General features: G+C 48.1%; 1 protein-coding gene across 1 annotated transcript; it reads right to left on the bottom strand.

Annotated features, from left to right (window-relative positions):
- Nucleotides 1-1,391: 1,391 nt before the first annotated feature.
- Nucleotides 1,392-5,558, bottom strand: LOC141029637 (uncharacterized). The gene is made up of 7 exons (XM_073506149.1): nt 5,182-5,558; nt 3,934-4,540; nt 3,608-3,808; nt 3,352-3,493; nt 2,694-2,914; nt 1,901-2,365; nt 1,392-1,778 (listed from the first exon to the last, which is right to left on the bottom strand). The coding sequence occupies exons 1-7, from the start codon at nt 5,556-5,558 to the stop codon at nt 1,392-1,394; spliced, it is 2,400 nt and encodes a 799-aa protein (XP_073362250.1).
- Nucleotides 5,559-19,726: the final 14,168 nt, after the last annotated feature.

The following is a 19,726-nucleotide window of genomic DNA, read 5'->3' as shown; positions in this document are numbered from 1 at the left end:
AGAAGGCAAAATCCAGGCTGTCACAAACCTCCCCCACTTAGGATGAATCTCGTCCTCAAGATTCGGCTGCTCGGGAAAACAACTCTGGGTAGTGTGTCCTTAAAAATTCCTCTCTTTCCCAGGTTGGTTCTTCTTCGGTGTGGTGCTCCCACTGAACCTTATAAAACTTTATCACTTTGCTGTGAGTGACCCTTTCTGTCTCATCCAAGATTCTGATCGGTCTCTCCTCATACATTAAATCCTTAGCCAGTTCTATCTCTGCCATATCAGTCCTCTTTTTCGGTGGCGAGATACACCTCCTTAGCTGTGAGACATGGAACACATTGTGCACTTCTGACAATTCCGGTGGCAATTCCAACTGATAAGCAACTGTTCTCACTCTGGACATGACGGGGAATGGACCAATGTATCTGGGTGCTAGTTTTCCTCGGGTGAAATCTCTTGACAACTTTCATGGGTGTGACTCGGAGATACTCGTGTTCTCCAGGCTCAAAACTGATCTGATGGTGCTTTGCATCATAATAACTCTTCTCCCGTGACTTGGCCAACTGTAGTCTATATCGGATCTCTTTGACTCGTTTTTTAGCCTCCATCATTAAATCCGTTCCGAAAATGCGGCTATCTCCGGTTTGAGACCAGTTTAGTAGAGTGCAGCACTTACGGCCATACAAAGCCTCATAAGGTGACATCTTTAAGCTGGTCTAAAAACTGTTGTTGTAGGAGAACTCGGCATACGGCACAGAATCTTCCCACTTGGATCCTTGGGCTAAAGCACATGCTCGGAGCATATCTTCGAGTATCTGATTTACTCGCTCAGTTTGCCCGTCCGTCTGAGGATGATAGGATGTGATGTAATTTAGGGCAGTCCCCAATGCTTGATGAAGACGTGACCAAAATGCTGAGGTGAAGAGAGATCCTCGGTCTGAAGTAATTGTTTCTGGCACTCCATGCAAATTGACGATCCTGGACACATACAGCTGTGCAAGCTGATCGGCTCTATAGGTGGTCCAGATGGGGATGAAGTGAGCCACCTTTGTTAGCATGTCCACTATGACCCATACTGTGTCATTGCCTCGGTGATTCCTTGGTAGGCCGGTGATAAAATCCATGCAGACATCGTCCCATTTCCATTGTGAGACGGGTAGTGGTTGAAGAAGTCCGGCGGGCTTTTGGTGTTCCGCCTTTACTTTGTTGCATATATCAGAGGAGGCAACAAAATATGCAATATCTTTCTTCATTCCATCCCACCAAAATATCTGATGAAGGTCTTCGTACATTTTGGTACCTCCTGGATGAATTGAATACGAAGATTCGTGTCCTTCTGCCAAGATCTTCTTTCTGAGGTCTACTTGCTCGGGTACACAAATCCTTCCTCGAAACCTTAGCGTACCTTACTGATCCTTAGAGAAATCCTGAGTCTTTCCTTCTTGCATACGTTGGGCATGGAATTGCAACAATACGTCATCTGCCTGGGCTCTACGAATCTCATCCTCAAGGGTAGGAGCAACTTCCAAAATATTGGCAAGACTAGCATCAACTATCACCAAATTGAGCTGAGCGATCTCTTCTTGGAGTTCCCGAAGCATGGAATCCATTAAAACAGTCAGACTGGCAGGCTTGCGGCTGAGGGCATCGGCAACCACGTTGGCTTTACCCGGATGATAATTTATCCCGAGGTCATAACCCTTGACCAACTCAAGCCATCTTCGATGTCGAAGGTTCAGGTCCGGTTGAGTGAATATGTACTTGAGACTCTCGTGGTCGGTGAAATTTGGCACCTTTTTCCAATGAGATAGTGTCTCCAAATTTTCAAAGCATGCACAACAGCGGCCAACTCCAAATCATGCGCGGGATAGTTTCCTTCGTGTAGCCATAACTGTCGAGATGCGTAGGCCACAACCTTGCCGTCTTGCATGAGTACACATCCAAGGCCTTTTCGGGATGTGTCGCAATATATATCAAAGTTGCGGTAAATGTCTGGCAGAGTCAATATTGGTGATGTTGTCAGCCTGGTCTTTAGCTCGGTGAAGCTCCTTTCGCAATCCTCAATCCATTCAAACTTCTTATCCTTTTTGAGGAGCTCTATCATTGGCTTGGAAATCTTGAAGAATCCTTCGACAAAGCGGCGGTAGTATCCAGCTAATCCAAGGAAACTCCGGATTTCTGACACTATCGTCGGTGCAGTCCAATCAAGCACATCTTTCACCTTGCTTGGGTCCATGGCTATCCCTTCTGCGGAAAGCACATGCCCCAGAAATCCAACTTGCTTGAGCCAGAACTCACATTTGCTGAACTTCGCATATAGCTGATGGTCACGGAGCCTTTGCAAAACTGCTTTGAGGTGTTTCTTGTGTTCTTCTTCACTCTTTGAGTAAATGAGGATGTCATCGATGAAGACCACCACAAACTTATCCAAGAAGTCCATATATACCTTATTCATCATATGCATGAAAAAGGCAGGGGCATTGGTGAGACCGAAAGACATGACTGTATATTCATAAAGACCGTATCAAGTAGTGAATGCGGTCTTGAGAATATCTTCCTTCTTGATTTTTAGCTGGTGATATCCGGTCCTCAGATCAACCTTGGAGAATACTTTTGCCCCACTGAGTTGATCAAACAAATCATCAATCCTTGGCAGTGGATATTTGTTCTTGATGGTGACATCATTCAGCTGACGGTAATCTACATACATCCGAAGACTGTCGTCCTTCTTGTCCACAAATATCGCGGGTGATCCCCATGGTGAAGAGCTGGATGTATCCTTTCTGAAGCATCTCATCAAGTTGTTTCTTTAATTCCACTAATTCTAACGAGGGCATCCGATAATACTTCTTGTATAACGGTGTGGTTCCAGGCACCAGATCAATTGCAAACTCTAGCTCCCTGTTTGGCGGCATGCCTGGTAATTCCTCTAGAAACTCACTAACCACAGGATTAATTCCAATTCTTCAGCCACGGCTGTGAAAACCATTTCTTTCTTGGGTATGCTTCTCCTGGCATAAAACTTCGTGGTTCGACCTTCCTGACTGGTAAAAGTGACTTCTCTGGTTGCACAGTTGATGCACACTTGATATTGGGTTAACCAATTCATTCCCAAAATAATATCCAATTTGGCAGACTCGATGAAAATCAAGGATGTTGGGAAGCTGACTCCTTTGATATGAATTTCCAAATTTCGGCAGACCAGATTGCTTCTGAGCAAAGATCCCGGGGATTGTACCAGCATATTCTTTCCCAAAATCGAGCAAGGGAATTTGTTTTGGGTAGCAAAACTCCACGAAATAAAAGAGTGGGAATCCCCAGAGTCAAATAAAATTATTGCAGGTATGTTGTTAACAGGAAACATACCAATGACGACCTCCGGGTCTTCTTGGGCTTCGTCGGCGGAGAGGTGGTGAATTTGCCCTTGGATGGCCCTTGAGGCTGAATAGGGCTCCAGATGATTAACTTGTGTCCTGAATGGGGCGGTTGGCTTGCTGTTCTTGGGGCACTGTCTGGCATAATGTCTGGTATGACCACAATTAAAACAGGAATTGTTGCGTTGGCATTCTTCGCGCACCAAGATGGTCACGACATTCTTGACTTGGGTAGTGGTCTTGTTAACATTCTGCTGCCAATTAGGTTTGTACTCAATCTGAGTCTGCTGCCAGGTACGAGCCTTCTGTACGGGCTGTCCATCCTTCTTAGGCTCGAATTTGCGCTTGTGGTCATTATTAGCAGGCCGGTTGTCTTGCATGAGCTTTTGTTCCCTTTCTGCGATGAGAGCTTTGTTGACCAAGATTTGGAAATCCGGGAAATCAACATGCTGAGAGTACATCTGAGGTGTTGATTCAGTCCTGCAAGAAATCTGTCGATCTTCCTTTCTTCTGTGGCCACATCATAAAGAGAATAGCGGGCCAGATGGTTGAACTTGTGCAGACATTCACTTACTGACAGGCTTCCTTGGGTGAGGCCGAGAAATTCGCGCTGCTTGACCTTCATAATCCCGGCTGGAATATGATACTTGCGGAAATGATACTTGAATTTAGTCCAAGTAATTTCTTCGTCTGCAGGCCACATAGCCTTAGCATTATCCCACCATATAGCGGCCGCTCCTTCAAGATAATGCGTAGCGAAGGGAACCTTGTCAGCTTCTTCAGTGCGAGTAATCTCAAGCTTTTTCTCAATAGTCCTTAGCCAATCATCTGCTTCCAATGGATCGATAACTTGACTGAAACTGGGAGGCTTGGTCCTTTGAAAATTTGACAACTTGGAGTGGTGACCATTCTGATTTCCATTCTGCCCAACCATAGCTTGCACACTTTTCAGCAATTCGATCAGATCGTTGTTCCTTCTTTCTTCAAACATATGCATGATTTGCTCAGTGGAGGGCGGATGTGGTGGTGGAGGTGGTGGTGGCTGATACAGCTCGGGGGAATGTCCTGCCTGTCTTGCGGAGCGACGAACAGGAACATCCTCACAAGCGTGGCTGCTGCTGCCTCCCCGCGTCATCCTATTATTTGTTTTCCCAATATAAAGCAACCGAGATGAGAAATATCTAAAATGGGAATAAAAGCCAGTGACAAACCCAGAAGAAAACAACGAAAAGAAATCAGGGCGGATAAAAAGGTTCCAACATAATTATACATAGACTCATACATGAAAGGTAACATCATGACTGGTTCGACTACCCACATACATGAAACTAAGCATCATGTCACGTACGACTACATCCGTACATCAACGTCATGACGATCGCGATACTCTAACGATCTAGTGCTCAGCTATCGCTGCGGCGGGCTCCTCTCCTGAGTCAGACTTAGATCCTGAGCTGATTGTGGATACCTCCGGGTTAAAAGTGACACGGCGGCGCTGCCTCGAGGATTCTCCCTCAGGGGCAGGTGCGGGACGAGATCTAAGCATAGGGGCTGCAGGAGTAGCGACAAGGGAGCCCACACAGTAGGGGCACTGCGAGGGGTCACTGCCAAAGGGTTGGTGATACCCTGAGTGGTCACCGAAGTAACCGGAGTAACAGATACTGGGGGAACAAATGGAGTGAAACCGACAATAGGTGGAGGGTTCCTATTACGAGCAGCGGCAAGAGCAATCCGGGCTCGGGTCAGCTCTCGGGCTAACTCATAGATCAAAAGATAACTGGCAGTGATATAGAGAGAAAGGTGGCTAGAAGGATGATCGCACACCGGATCAATAAAAGGAAAGCGGATACGCCCGTTCTCAAGCAGAGACGGGTAGAAAAAGAAACCTGGGTGGGTCTGCATGCGAATCTCATTGTAGCGCAAGTCTACAAGAGCCTCGGGTGTAGCAAAATGAATAGCCTGAGACGGCATGCAAGCGAAACCACCCTTAGAAGAACGGGTGTAAGCGCTGGAAGGTGAGCTATGGTGTAGAGTGACCTCCGTGTAGTACTCGTACAGTGATCCGGCCAGATGCTCCCGATACACCTGATACACTGGATCAGCGCCCTCTGGGTAGAGTCCTTGCCACACGTTCTGAAGTAGGTGCGGCGATGTGTATGGGGCTGGCTCAGACTGGTACATGATCGGAACTGGAGCCATCTACACTCACAATCATCAAGCGGTCAGTAATAACAACAAATAAAATGCATGCAATGCAACAATCAATTTCTATTACTACCGGCACTCAGACTAAGCTAACTACTGTTTAGCTAGCGCATCAACGGTTTAGCGTGTCCTACAGTCAGCGTGGCTCTGATACCAAGCGTTGTGGCACCCCGGCTCAGAGCAACCGGTTTACCTTGCATTGCTAGCCCAAAGATCAAGTCTTCTGGAAACACACAACAACTTGGTACAGAAAACAACTGCTTTATTGATACTAGCGGAACATAGGTATGATATTACATCAAGTAGCGAGGCCAAGCGGCACACATGGCGCGGCTGAACAGTATGTACATTATTTAATGAACATGAAGGGGCCTCGATCATGATAACTATGCGCCAGCGGCACGACGACGAAGTGGAACTCCATAGTACACGAACACCAATGTGAACACGATTCTAGACGCGGGAAGCTCTCCGATCCGAAACGACTTGCCTGAAATCAGGCATGACATGCCAGGTCAGTACATTGAATGTACTTGCAAGCTCACAACAAGCATAAGCATAATGGCAAACAAAATCATGACAATTAATCAATTTAATGCAATGCAACATGATACTACGGATGCGGTGAAATCAACATGTGTACTGAGTCACTGGGACTCTCCTACCAGACGGGTTACCTCGTAACCAAACGGTGATCATACCTGGATCACAAACGAAACCAACACTTTGGTTCTTGCCACGATCGTATTCATGATCCCACAAATTTCATCACATAACTAGTGCCAACAATGAAACCTTAGTGTGCAAGTTTATTTACTAATATTGATCCATGGTGTGACTTACTCATGAGCTATGTCCGTAACCGAGGACACGACTATCGATTGATTAAATATACTCTGCAGAGGTAGCGCCCTTTACCCACACCATGGAATCCATGGCCTCGTCATCCCATTCGGGTGGACCAACGGCATTCCGACGAAACCCTCCCATTACCATGACACTCTCCTGGCCACTCCGACCAACTCCCCACTGGGCTAAGTCATGGGTGGCCCCGTGCCTACCAAAGGCATGAACGGCCACCGTCGTGGAAAAAACGGCCCCAAACGGGGACAAGGTACCATAACAACAAACGGGCACACAAGGTTATGTCTGCTTACCGGGCCAGGGTACCGCACGCCCATAACCTTCCCTCGTTGGAGGTACCGACCAGAGGCACGACAATGGACCGAATCAAGACCTCCCCATAAAGGTAAATGTGGTCGCACTGGGAAAAACCCGATTCAGTGGCACCATGACTCGATCAACGTTATGTTCAAGTTGGATTAACATCAGGTTAATCTTGTAAATAAAATAACTCGAGTCATCATAGGACATAATCATGCAACAACTAAACATGCAAAACATATCCCTCAAAGCAATAGATCAACATCATCAAAATATCTTACTTGCACTATTCATCAACTAAACTTACTGGTTCAACTATACTGGTTATTAGCATTCATCACTTTAATTATCTCAAAAATAATAATATCATTTTATCACAAAAAGAAACTATCATTATTCATGCAAGCATAAACATTTCAATGAAAGTTTCGTCTACTTACTTAAACTAGCTCGAGCATTCAACCAGTACCACAGTAAAGTAATTCAATCATGGCAACATAACTAGCACTAAGCAATATTTATTTAAATAATTTAAATGCATGCAAATAACTCATATTCAAGTTGCAAAAATCATAGATATTGAAGTGACACCATCCAAATGTTGCTGTGGCTTGCCTTAGTGCAGAGGAGGTTCACACTCCTCTTGGTGATCTTCAAGACAAGCTTCTCCCTCTGAAAATATTTAAAAATAGCAAAATAGAATATCAAGAACCACTCTGAAAATCACCAGAAATTCTAGACAGCAAGGAAAAATCTCAACTTTTGTGTGCTGCTAGAACTTTTCAAAACAAACACAATGCAAAAAGAATCAACTCATTAGGACTTGTAGTTTAGGAGTTATGGCTGGTCAAAGTACTAGTCAAATTTTGAATTAATTTTTGAATAAATTGAAAACCAAGGGGTGACGTCGAAGACGTATTCTCAGAATATGCCTCCACTCGTACCGCTTTGGGCGCGAGTGGAGAGGCTGACAGCGGGCCTCACTGGTCAGGAGAGAGGGGGACAGATAGAGAAACAGAGCGCAGCGAGGCTTCGCCGGAGCTCACGCCGGTGAGGAGGGCTCCTTGGCCCGATCGAAAGTGATAGAATGATAGAGGGGGTCGAGGCGCACCTGCCTGTACCCGTGGCTCGACGAGAGGTGGCCAGAGCAGCTCGCAACTAAGCTCGCGAGCAGCGGCTGCGGTCGGGTCTCGCCGGAGAGGAAGAAGACGATGGGTTGGGGCGGTCCTAGGGGGTGCAGCACGTCCAGATGGCACCAGTGGACCCTCAGGGAGTCGCCTGAGTGGTTGCTTGACCTCGAGAGGCATCGGAGCAAGGTGGAGGGCTGCGGTGGATCGCCGGCGAGCTCGGGTCGTGGACGACGTCCAGAGGCCTGCCCGGCCGGGCTACGGCTATCCTACTGCATTGTGGAGGTTGGGTGGTTGGTTTGGGATGCTCAGTACAGAGGGAGGTGCTCAGATTTATAGCCGGAGGGGAAGGGGGTACGTGGCTCCGCCGAAGCTCTCTGGAAGCCGGCGAGCGACGATGAACAGCGTCAATGAGGGCTGGAGGTGCTCAGTGATCATGAAGGAGTTGTGCAAAGGTGCGGACGAGCACAAGAGGCGGTGGAGGAAGAAGACAGGGGCATGGGGCGCACTGTGGCTTTTGGCCGCGACGTGCCGTGCTCGCTGCGGTGTCTCCGGTGTCAGCGAGCACCAGGGAGTGGTCAAGGGTGAAGAGACAAAGGTGGTTGCCCGGTGCGGCAGTCGTCGGCGAGCTCTGGATCGATCACGGGATGCACAAACGCCCGGGCGCGACGCAGAGCGCGTCGGGCGCGTTGACAGAGCCGTATCCACACGCGGTCACCGTGCAGGCATGGTCAAAACAACGCCCACTCATTGCCAAACCATGTCTGGGGTGTTGTCCATGCAGTGTTAGGTCTAGGAAGGGTGATGACACACTGCCAGGCCAACCGGATGAGACTTCAGCTTGTTGGCAAGTTTCTGGTCAGAAACTTGGTCGCCAAGTTTGGAGGCCTTCTAGAAGGTGATTAGGGCTAAACTTCTGGAATTAAGCTTTATCTAGGAAGGTAACCAAGCTCAAGAAAATTCAGCCTCAAAAGATCAAGGAAAAATGCACTTGCTGTAGAAACTGGATTTTGAGGCCAGAACATAAATGATTTTCTGTAGCAAAAATATTCCAAATAAGTATGCATATTTTGCTGAGGGAGGTGGGCCAAGGTTCAAAGAATATTTGGGAATTTCCTCAGATTTTTGGAATCAAGAAAAATGAGGGTTGATTTGGAGCACAAGTTTCTGAATTAATTTTCAGAAAGGATTTTGAATATTTTTCTTTTATGAAAAATATTTCTTGGGCTATTTTGGGATTTTCAAAGAAAGAAAGTTGAATAAAAGATGGAGGGGTCACTTGGGTGAAAATCAAGGACAAGCCCAAGTGTTCAAGTCCATTTGAATTGATTCAAAAACCAAATTTCAAAGCAAAGGCAAATGAACTCCGGAAAAAGAGAGAAGGCAAAATCCAGGCTGTCACGCTTCTATAGTGGTCGGGCATTGTGTCTGACTCAACTTCACACCTTGTAACACAGGGAAGAACCCTTTCTTTGACTTGTCTATTTTGAACTTCTTCAAAACTTTATCAAGGTATGTGCTTTGTGAAAGTCCAATTAAGCGTCCTGATCTATCTCTATAGATCTTGATGCCCAATATATAAGCAGCTTCACCGAGGTCTTTCACTAAAAAATTCTTATTCAAGTATCCTTTTATGCTATCCAGAAATTATGTATTATTTCCAATCAACAATATGCCATCCACATATAATATTAGAAATGCTACAGAGCTCCCACTCACTTTCCTGTAGATACAGGTTTCTCCAAAAATCTGTATAAAACCATATGCTTTGATCACACTATCAAAGCGTATATTCGAGCTCCGAGAGGCTTGCACCAGTCCATAAATGGATTGCTAGAGCTTGCACACTTTGTTAGCACCTTTAGGATCGACAAAACCTTATGGTTGCATCATATACAACTCTTCTTTAAGATATCCATTAAGGAATGCAGTTTTGACATCCATTTGCCAAATTTCATAATCATAAAATGCGGCAATTGCTAACATGATTCGGACAAACTTAAGCATCGCTACGGGGTGAGAAGGTCTCATCGTAGTCAACTCCTTGAACTTATCAAAACCCTTTCGCAACAAGTCAAGCTTTGTAGACAGTAACATTACCGTCAGCATCAGTCTTCTTCTTGAAGATCCATTTATTCTCTCTGGCTTGCCGATCATCGGGCAAGTCAACCAAAGTCCGCACTTTGTTCTCATACATGGATCCCATCTCAGATTTCATGGGCTCAAGCCATTTCACGGAATCTTGGCTCATCATCGCTTCCTCATAGTTCATAGGTTCGTCATGGTTAAGTAACAAAACCTCCAGAACTGGATTACAATACCACTCTGGTGCGGCCCGTACTCTGGTTGACCTACAAGGTTCGGTAGTAACTTGATCTGAAGTTTCATGATCATCATCATTAGCTTCCTCACTAATTGGTGTAGGAATCACTGGAACTGATTTCTGTGATGAACTACTTTCCAATTCGGGAGATGGTACAATTACCTCATCAAGTTCTACTTTCCTCCCACTCATTTATTTCGAGAGAAACTCCTTCTCTAGAAAGGATCCATTCTTAGCAACGAATATCTTGCCTTCGGATCTGTGATAGAAGGTGTACCTAACAGCCTCTTCTGGGTATCCTATGAAGACGCATTTCTCCGATTTGGGTTCGAGCTTATCAGGTTAAAGCTTTTTCACATAAGCATCGCAGCCCCAAACTTTAAGAAACAACAACTTAGGTGTCTTGCCAAACCACAATTCATATGGTGTCCTCTCAACGAATTTAGATGGTGCCCTATTTAATGTGAATGCAGCCATCTCTAATGCATAACCCCAAAACGATAGTGGTAAATCAGTAAGAGACATCATAGATTGCACCATATCTAATAAAGTACGGTTACGATGTTCGGACACACCATTACGCTGTGGTGTTCCAGGTGGCGTGAGTTGCAAAACTATTCCACATTGTTTTCAATGAAGGCCAAACTCGTAACTCAAATATTCACCTTCGCAATCACATCGTAGAAACTTTATTTTCTTGTTACGATGATTCTTCACTTCACTCTGAAATTCTTTGAAATATTCAAATGTTTCAGGCTTGTGTTTCATCAGGTAGCACTACAAAAAAAGACACATTCGTGAAATTTTGGGCCGAACGAAAAAAAATTCTATCATACTTATGACACTTCTATGACGATAATTGTGACAAAACCCGGTATCATCGTAGATGTGGTGGGGTCCTACTTCTATGACAAAAAATCATGATAGAAAATGGGCTTTTCGTCCTGGGCGGGCCGGAGATGCAGCTGCATGACATTCTTTGGGCCGTCCATGACGGAATAAACCGTGGTAGAAGCGAGGGCGAGGAAAATATCGGGGTGTTCCCGGTTACGGTGGGTGGTCGGGGCCGAGCGATGCGTGTTTCTCTCGTACACGCACGTGCGTGGGTGCGAGGCGTTGGGCTCTAACTGAACCCGAGCGATTGCACTGCAGGCTACGCGTTACTGAACCCGAGCAATCGATCGATGGCTGTTAACTGAACCCGATCGAGCGATTCCTTCGCTACTGCTGCTAACTGAAGCCGATCGATGCTGCCTCTGGATGAACAGTGAGCGTTGTTGGGGGGTTTAGATGAACAATTCCCGATGGGGGTGGATGAACAGGACCCCGTGGTGTTGCCTCTGGATGAACAGGACCCCGATCGATCGAGCCGGTTGGGGCTGGATGAACAGGACCCCGTGGAGGGCTGGATGAACAGGACCACCCCGTGGAGGGCAGGATGAACAGTAGACGGTGGAGGGCTGGATGAACAGTTGCCCATGGAGGGGTTGTTGAACAGGAGCCCGTGGAGAGGGTTGGTTGAACAGTAGCCGGTGGAGTAGCGCGCGGTGGAGGCTGGATGAACAGGAGCCCGTGGATGAACAGCCGCAGGTGGAGGCTGGAGGAGGTCGACGGTGGATGAACAGTAGCCCGTGGGGGCTGGAGGGGGTCGACGGTGGAGATGAACAGTATCCCGTGGAGTCCCGTTTTGCGGTACGCCACACCCCTCCCGATGAACAGGACCCCCGTTTCGACCGTAGCCCTCCAACACAAGTCCGTTTCCTCCATTTTGCGGTACGCCACACCCCTCCCGATGATCAGGACCCCCGTTTCGACCATAGCGCTCCAACACAAGTCCGTTTCCTCTGTTTTGCGATACGCCACACCCCTCCCGATCAACACGACCCCCGTTTCGACCGTAGGAGGTCCGTTTCCTCTGTTTTGCGGTACGCCAGACTCCTCCCGATGAACAGGATCCCGTTTCGACCGTGGCCGGTCGAACACAAGGCCGTATCCTCCGTTCTGTGATACGCCAGGCCTCTTTTCCATCGGCTGTTCCATCCAAGCCCTCGCGATGAACACGACGACGCATTCCGTTCCGACCCAGCCGGTTGGCTCCCCATGAACATGACGACGACGCAGTTTCTCCGTTCCGACCCATCCATGTACACGAGCCCTGGCCGTACGTATGCGCGAGTAGGCATTCGAGACCCTGCCCGTATGTACGTACGTGGCCGTATTTTCTTTCTTGCACACTGGCCGCTGTACGTATGTGTACATGCTACGTGCGCACCTCTACTACGACACGTGCGCGCCTCTACATCGACCAGTATGTACGTACACGTTCGTGACCAGAATGACAACGCTACGTACGCTTCGACCAGGTGGGTCCCGACTGTCAGGCACTTCCTTGCCTGCGAAGATGTAGCTGGTGGGTCCCAGCAGTCCGGGGGCAAATCTTTTATTTTTTGCCTGGACGCACTTCCTTGCGTGCGAAGATGTAGCTGGTAGGTCCCAACAGTCAGAGGGAAACGTTTTTTTGGTGAAATACAGTTGCCCGTCCGGTGGGTCCCTGCTGTCAGGTGGACGAATAATTATTTTGCGAGTAATAAGGAGGCACTTCCTTGCGGCTGCCGTGGACCCAGCTGTCAGCCTCTCCACATACAGTACTCTTCCGATGGAAGTCGTTCCTTGACCACGTTGACCACGCCGCGCCGAGAGCACCAGGGCGGTGGACGACGGCGAGGCCTAGGAAGGGGACGATGCGGAGCCGGGGAAGACGCGGCAGTGGAAGCCCGCGCGGAGAGGAGTACGAGGGTTCACTGGTTCGGCTGCGGTGTGAGGCCGCCGTCGCTGCAGGGCCTGGCCAGCGGTGGAAATAGTAGGGGGCGGTGAGGCCTCTGTGGCAGCACAGTCGGCCACGGGAGGCAGGAGCATGCGGCACGACCGGCGCTGCTTTGGGCGGCTGGAGCAAGAAGACCAGAGGTTGAAGAAGCACTATGGTCGTTCGATGGACATCGTACGGTCAATGGAGCTAGAATCGTTCATATTGACTAAGTTGACAAAGCACTCCGTCCCCATCAACTTAGTAGGCCCACAAGTCAGCCTCCCACCAAGGTGGGTCCCAACTAGCAGGGGGTATTCTTTTTTTGTGCGTCATAAGGAGGCACCTCCGGTGGGTCCGAGCTGACAGCGAGGGGAACATTTTTTTCGCGAAATACATTGGCCCGTCAAGTGGGTCCCAGCAGTCAGGGGGGAAACGTTTTTTCGCCAAATACGGTGGCCCGTCCGGTGGGTCCCTGCTGTCAGGTGGAGGAATAATTACTTTCCGCGTAATAAGGAGGCACTTTCTTGCGGCTGCCGTGGACCCAGCTGTCAGCCTCTCCACGTACAGTACTCTTCCGATGGAAGTCGTTCCTTGACCACGTTGACCACGCCGCGCCAAGAGCACCAGGGCGGTGGACGACGGCGAGGCCTAGGAAGGGGACGACGCGGAGCCGGGGAAGACGTGGCAGTGGGTGAGTGGAGGGATACGCAGAATAACAGGGGTACGAGGGTTCACTGGTTCGGCTGGGGTGTGAGGCTGCTGTCGCCGTAGAATAATAGGGGGTGTGGGTGAGTGGAGGGATGCCCTACCCAGTGGTGGGAGTAGTAGGGGGCGGTGAGGCCTGCGCGGCAGCACAGCTGGCCACGGGAGGCAGGAGCAGGCGGCACGACCGGCGCTGCTTTGGGCGGCTGGAGCAAGAAGACCAGAGGTTGAAGAAGCACGACGGCCATTGGATGGACATCATACGATCACTACAGCTAGAATCGTTTATATTGACTAAGTTGACAAAGCCCTTGGTACGCGTCAACTTAGTAGGCCCACAGGTTAGCTTCCGAAACAGTGCGCCCCAGATGTCAGGAGGAGGAATCATTTTTTGGGCAGGTGAAGCTAGAATATCCGGTTGAAGAAGAAGCACGGCATCCGTTGGATGGACATCCAAAGGCCACTGCTGCTAGAACCGTGTGTTGACTATAAGTTGACAAAGCCTTGCAGATGCGTCAACTCTCTTTTTTTTAGGGGACGCGTCAACTTAGTAAGGCCACAAGTGTGTGGCAGAGAACTTATAGCCCATTTGAGATTTGTAAGAATGTGCAGCCAATTTTTGAATTCTAATGGAATTTACTACAACCCATTTACAGTTTGTTAAAAGTACAGCCCATTTCAACCAACCGTTCAAAACAGAATTCAATAAAATTTCCCACATTTTGATGGGATCCGAAATATTTTTATCCCGAAATTTCTAGTCAGATTAAATACAATTTCAATATAAATTTATATTACGTAAAAATCCAACGAAACATTGCGCTCGCAAAAATTAATGAAATTAAAATTTTCAATATCCAAAAATAACATTTTATAAAGTAATTACGTGTTTGGTGCATTTTTTATAGTTACTGCCCAGTTTTTATAATTACATCCCATTTATTATTTCTTAAAGCCCATTTTCTTGTTAAGCCTAATGCATCCCTCGTAGGAAAGATTTGCAGCCCAGCGGGGCGGAGAATAACAACTTGACCTTGCCTGGGTATTCCTAAAAAAAGTATAGCTGGGCTAGCCATTTTCAGCTTGAAAAAATTAAATATCTGGCCTGGATATCTGGCCCGGGCTAGACGGGCCACAGCCCGCCGAGTTAATAGCTGCAGCAATGTTTTCATTGTTGTTCAGAGGAGAAAAATTAATATCTGGGCTAAACATCGCTCAAGAAAAACTCTGCAGTGCTCACACCTCAAAAACACAAATACTGCTCGAGCTGCTTGGTCCCAGCTGTCAGTCGCTTCTTGTGCAATTCTCTCGTTTATTGACTACATAGGTTGACAATGGTGTGGGACCGTGATGTCAAGAAAACAGGAGGAAGCAAAAAAATTATAGTTTTATATACTAACAAGGAGGCACTTGCGTACGTGCGGCTATGGCCCTGGTGGGTCCCCACTGTCATCCTCTCCAAGTAAAGTCATCTCCTCATCCTCATGTCCGTTGACCATGTTGACAACGCGAGACGGTGGCGCCACGGCGAGCACAACAACTCGAAGGACGACAGAGAGGGCCTCGCGGGCCCTACGGATGGTCTGATATAGCGCCCGCTGCTCATTCGGGAAGCCAGGATCATAGGGCCACATGTCCGCGACGGCATTGTCGTTCGCTTGTTCACCGGTGCTCGTTGAGGAGATGGAGGTTGCAGCACAGGTCCTCCTGCGCTGGTAGCTCTTCCGCCATTAGGTCGTCGAAGTGTGGCTGCACCTGCTCTATGGTGAACACGGCATGAACCGGCTTGGACAGTGGCGCCGACTCCTGGTCGGAAGCTACGTCCATCGTCTGATTGTCGTTGCTCACCTCGGCGAGGTAGCTGGCGAGCCAGCATGTCCGGCTGCTGGACCGACCCGCTGCCAAGCACGAGTCTAACTGCCCTGGCCCACCCAGACCGCCTCCCTCGCCCGCGCGCTTTCCTCCCGAAACGGTCAGCGCCACCCGCCCCGCTTTCCGGTGCATGCGATTGCTCCGCCTTCAAATGACACAAGTGCTGTCCGTCCGTCCTTCTGCCGCCCACATTAATGATACGCGGTTGCCGAGGTGGCTACTCCGGCGCCACACGTCCGTCCCTCTGCCGCCCACCAGTGCTATATAAACTGCTGCGCCGGCCATAGCCGCAGTCATCCGCATCCGTTCCTATTCTCCTATCCACACCACTACTGCCCACCATGGCTTTCTCGCGCTCCAGCGCTCTTCGGGACGGGCGGACGACGGACCATAAGGAGATGGCAGCCATTGCTGCCGACTGGCTGGCCGGCAGGAAGCCGGAGGACGACGACGTCCCAATGGAGAACATGGTAGTCGACGCTCCGGTGCCAACCCCCTCCTCCGCGCCATCCTCGTCGATGCATTGCACCATGACCATCGGCGGGGCCCGTGCCCAATATATGGACACGGTGAAGCAGAAGCGTGAGGAGCAGTTCCGGGAGGCGCAGGCCGACGCCGCCTACAACTACCATCTCCTCCAGGAGCACCTGCAGGCGGAGGAGCAGATCGCTGCGGAGCGGGCAGAGCAAGAGGCGCTGCTCAACTCATACCGCTCCGCCCGCGAGGGCCGCCTCGAGCGCTGGCGGTACTGCATGCGGGTGGCGGAGGCTGCGGCCGCCTACAAAGAGGGCGATCAAGCGGGCGAGGCGCTGTTTGGCAAGACCGAGGACGAGGCAGAGGACAATGCCGGCTCCGACGAGTCCCCGCTCCGCTAGCGTCGACGAGGCCCTGCTCCGCCGAGGCCCCGCGGCGCCAACAACAAGGCAGAGGACACCGCCGGCTCCGCCGAGGCCCCACCCTGCCGGCAACGAGGGGAGGATTCCCCCCGCTCCGCCGAGGCGCCGCCCGTTGGCAACGAGACAGAGGACATCGCCGGCTCCGCCGAGGCCCCGCCCCACTGCCAACGAGGCCGCGCCACATAGAAAACAAGGAAGAGTAGAACATGGTAGGTCGCCGCCGCTCGGGTCCAAGTAAGGCCACCGCTGCTACCCTCCGGTTGTTGGCACTGAGCTGTACATTATGGAGCAATTCTATGATTACATGATGATTGAAGAGCGCTCCATGGTTGAGCAAGCTCATGAGATACAGCCATTTGCTAGAGAACTTGAGCACTTCAGTTGTATGCCACCGGACAAGTTTGTTGCCGGAGGTATCATCACTAAGATTCCTCCTTTGTGGATCTCATTGGCACTCTTGATGTGGAAGAAAAGGCGAGAGCAAAGGACACACGTGCTCGAGGAATTGAGGGAGGATCTAGTGCCAATCTGGTACAGAAGAAGAACTTCCAGCCCCACAAGTTCAAGAACAAGGGCAAGTTTGATGGTAAAGCAAAGTTTGATGGGACGAACAAGGCTGTGCAACACACGAACTAAGAAGAAGAATGACAAGAAGAAAGGTGTTTGTCATGCGGGGATCCTGATCATTGGGCTCCTAGTTGCCCTAATCGCTATGACAAGCTAGGCGGGTTGACCACTGACAGCCGGTTAGCTTCTTGGCGGCGACGTGGAGTCGGAGAGCTATGTTGGAGAAGGACGCTGCTTCTACTTAACTGCTGGTGCAGTTGGCTGACTGACACGTGGGCCCAAGATGCATCTGGTCTACATGTCAGTTACACAACTGCACCTGCAGTTAAGTCACTGAAGCTTCTGTTCGGCTCAGCCGGACACAGGTGGGTAGCTTCGGTTAATTAATTATACCTCCAGCGCACCCCTTTTTAGTTGAAGAATGTACGAAATGTAATGAAATCCGGCATGTTTATATGAAACCCGACCGTGTATGAATGAATTTATTTCGATTAGTTTGAATTCTTGTATCACTGGTATTGGATGAACATGCAAAACAATACGTGCTACCATTATTCCCAGGGTGATCACCTCGTTTGCAGCAGTTTCATATGTACTCCCTCCGGTCCTTTCTAGTCTGCATACAAGTTTTGTCTACAGTGAAAGTATCTCTACTTTGACCAATCTTATAGAAAAAAGTATGCACTTTCACAATGTGCGAAGTAAAAAGGAACAGAAGGAGTACAAATAGTTTGAGCAGCTTTTTAGCGTTCCTGTACATTGCAATCAAACACACAGGCCTGGCAATTCATAGAGAACATTCAAAACAATCGATGATTATGCATATCAGCGATTCACATGTCAGAGCCAATATTTACTTCACAACAAAAGAATAAAGAAAAAATGGATTGACGCTGCTAACAGCAAAGGGCGTCCCATTCGAAAATATCAAACGCATGTCTTCTTGCTAAAATCAATGAGCAAAATTTGACAAGGTTTTCCCATTCCAAAATATCAAATGCCTACGATTATGGAATGGGCAGGGTTTGCCATCAGTTCAGACATTGACATGGCACCTCGTGCTAAATAAACCAGTTGTTCTTTTTGTGCAGTTCCACCAAAATCAACCAAATTCGTGCGTAGCTTGTATGATTTCGCCCTTATATGTTGCAACGCCTTGAACTTATCGGCACCTCCTTTCTTGTGGTGGAAATGAATGATTCGATGTATTGGTGAACATTTTGTGCAGTTCCCATTGAAATCAAGCTGAGCACCCCTGTTTGCACAAATACAAAAAAAGTGATTAGTATAAAGCAAATTGTACTATGAATTGACAGTTTAAATAGGCACCTACATGGTCCATGTAGAGCACACCTTTAGAAAAATGGAACTCACCGGAAAGAATCCTAGAATAACATTGTACTCGCGCATCATAGCAAGAAAATGGAGATTTGTCAGTCCTTCTGAGCTGAAGTTAGTTCGGTCTTGTGGGGGGTAATGTAACCATCCTTCAACTACTCCTTTTGATGAGAAGATAGACAGGGCTTCTTTATCCTGGCATAATCGGAACTAGTCACTTCACGTACTCCATATTCTTCTTCAGAGGAGGATGATCCTGTTGTGCAAAGACAAGAGGATAACTAAATTCTAGCATCCCTGTTTGCTCGAAAAAAAGGAAAGGAAATATTTAAAACAGCACAGATGAAGCACTTCTCAACGACAATACCACTTTTTGATGACAGTATCTAAACAGTAGCACAACACCAATAGAGATGACAAAGCTCAATCATATGGATGAAATCAGTGGGCGAGTACCAACCTTTGTCAGGAGGCTTATTGTGTAGAGCATACAGATGAAGCACTTCTCTGGAACCATCTGTTGCTATCTACTGTGGTGGCCATGCTTACTATATACTCCTCGATTAGATTAATGTTTCCAACATCTTCTTGTGCAGTTCCACTAAAATATATGGTATCTTCAAAGAAGATCCCTGTTTGCACAAGTAGAGATAATTACGTATTACATTAAGAGTGGCATCAAATCAGTGGCAAAACAATTGCTCGTTCCAGCCATAGCAATAAATTAAGATGCAAAACTATATCATTACTTGTGTCATCACAGTTCTAGTGCTTCATTACAGCACCAGGAGTTGATTTTTGTTTTTCTTCCGCTTGTTCTTCCCCGTCATCACTTGATTCAATAACAGACAAGCTTCGCCTTCAATGTAAGATTTGGCATGTGAATTAGGTTGCACAAGTATAGCACTAAACAATGACATTAATTTTCTGATGAAAGTGGAAAATACAGGCCAACAGTTGTGAAATATCCTTATCTTACCTCAATGGGATATTGCGGTGCACATACAAATTGGAAGTCTTGTCTCCATTTGTTCAGTTCACTAAAATCAAGCAACATTACCGTACAAGTAGCACAACATATGAAAGCACACTGCAGAATCATGTGAAAGAAGGCTAGTACTGACCTCTCATGATGCAGAATTCAAACAACTCACAAGAAGAAGATCTGAACCAAATTTGCCAACACGGATAGGAAGTAAGATCTCCTCTTGTGCAGTTCCACTAAGATCAAGCAATCAAGCAACATTGTCGGTGTGACATTTTGGTTGAACTGCACAAAACTCTTAAAACAAAAGTGTTTTGTGCAGTGCAACAAAAGGTCACAATGGCAACGAGGTGAAGTAGATAACCCTGTTTACACAGAGGTG

The sequence above is a fragment of the Aegilops tauschii genome, chromosome 1, assembly GCF_002575655.3.
Source record: "Aegilops tauschii subsp. strangulata cultivar AL8/78 chromosome 1, Aet v6.0, whole genome shotgun sequence".
Taxonomy (NCBI): Eukaryota; Viridiplantae; Streptophyta; class Magnoliopsida; order Poales; family Poaceae; genus Aegilops; species Aegilops tauschii.
Note: the sequence above shows the minus strand (reverse complement) of the source record. Positions and strands in the feature narration are given on the sequence as shown.

Bases quoted from the DNA above. Each gene is read 5' to 3' on its own strand.
- LOC141029637 (XM_073506149.1), bottom strand. From the start codon at position 5,558: ATGGCTCCAGTTCCGATCATGTACCAGTCTGAGCCAGCCCCATACACA. The intron at 3,494-3,607 runs GTTAACAAGACC...TATGCCAGACAG, and splicing joins AACCTAATTGGCAGCAGAAT to TGCCCCAAGAACAGCAAGCC. The intron at 2,915-3,351 runs GTATGTTTCCTG...GTGAGTTTCTAG, and splicing joins AGACCCGGAGGTCGTCATTG to AGGAATTACCAGGCATGCCG.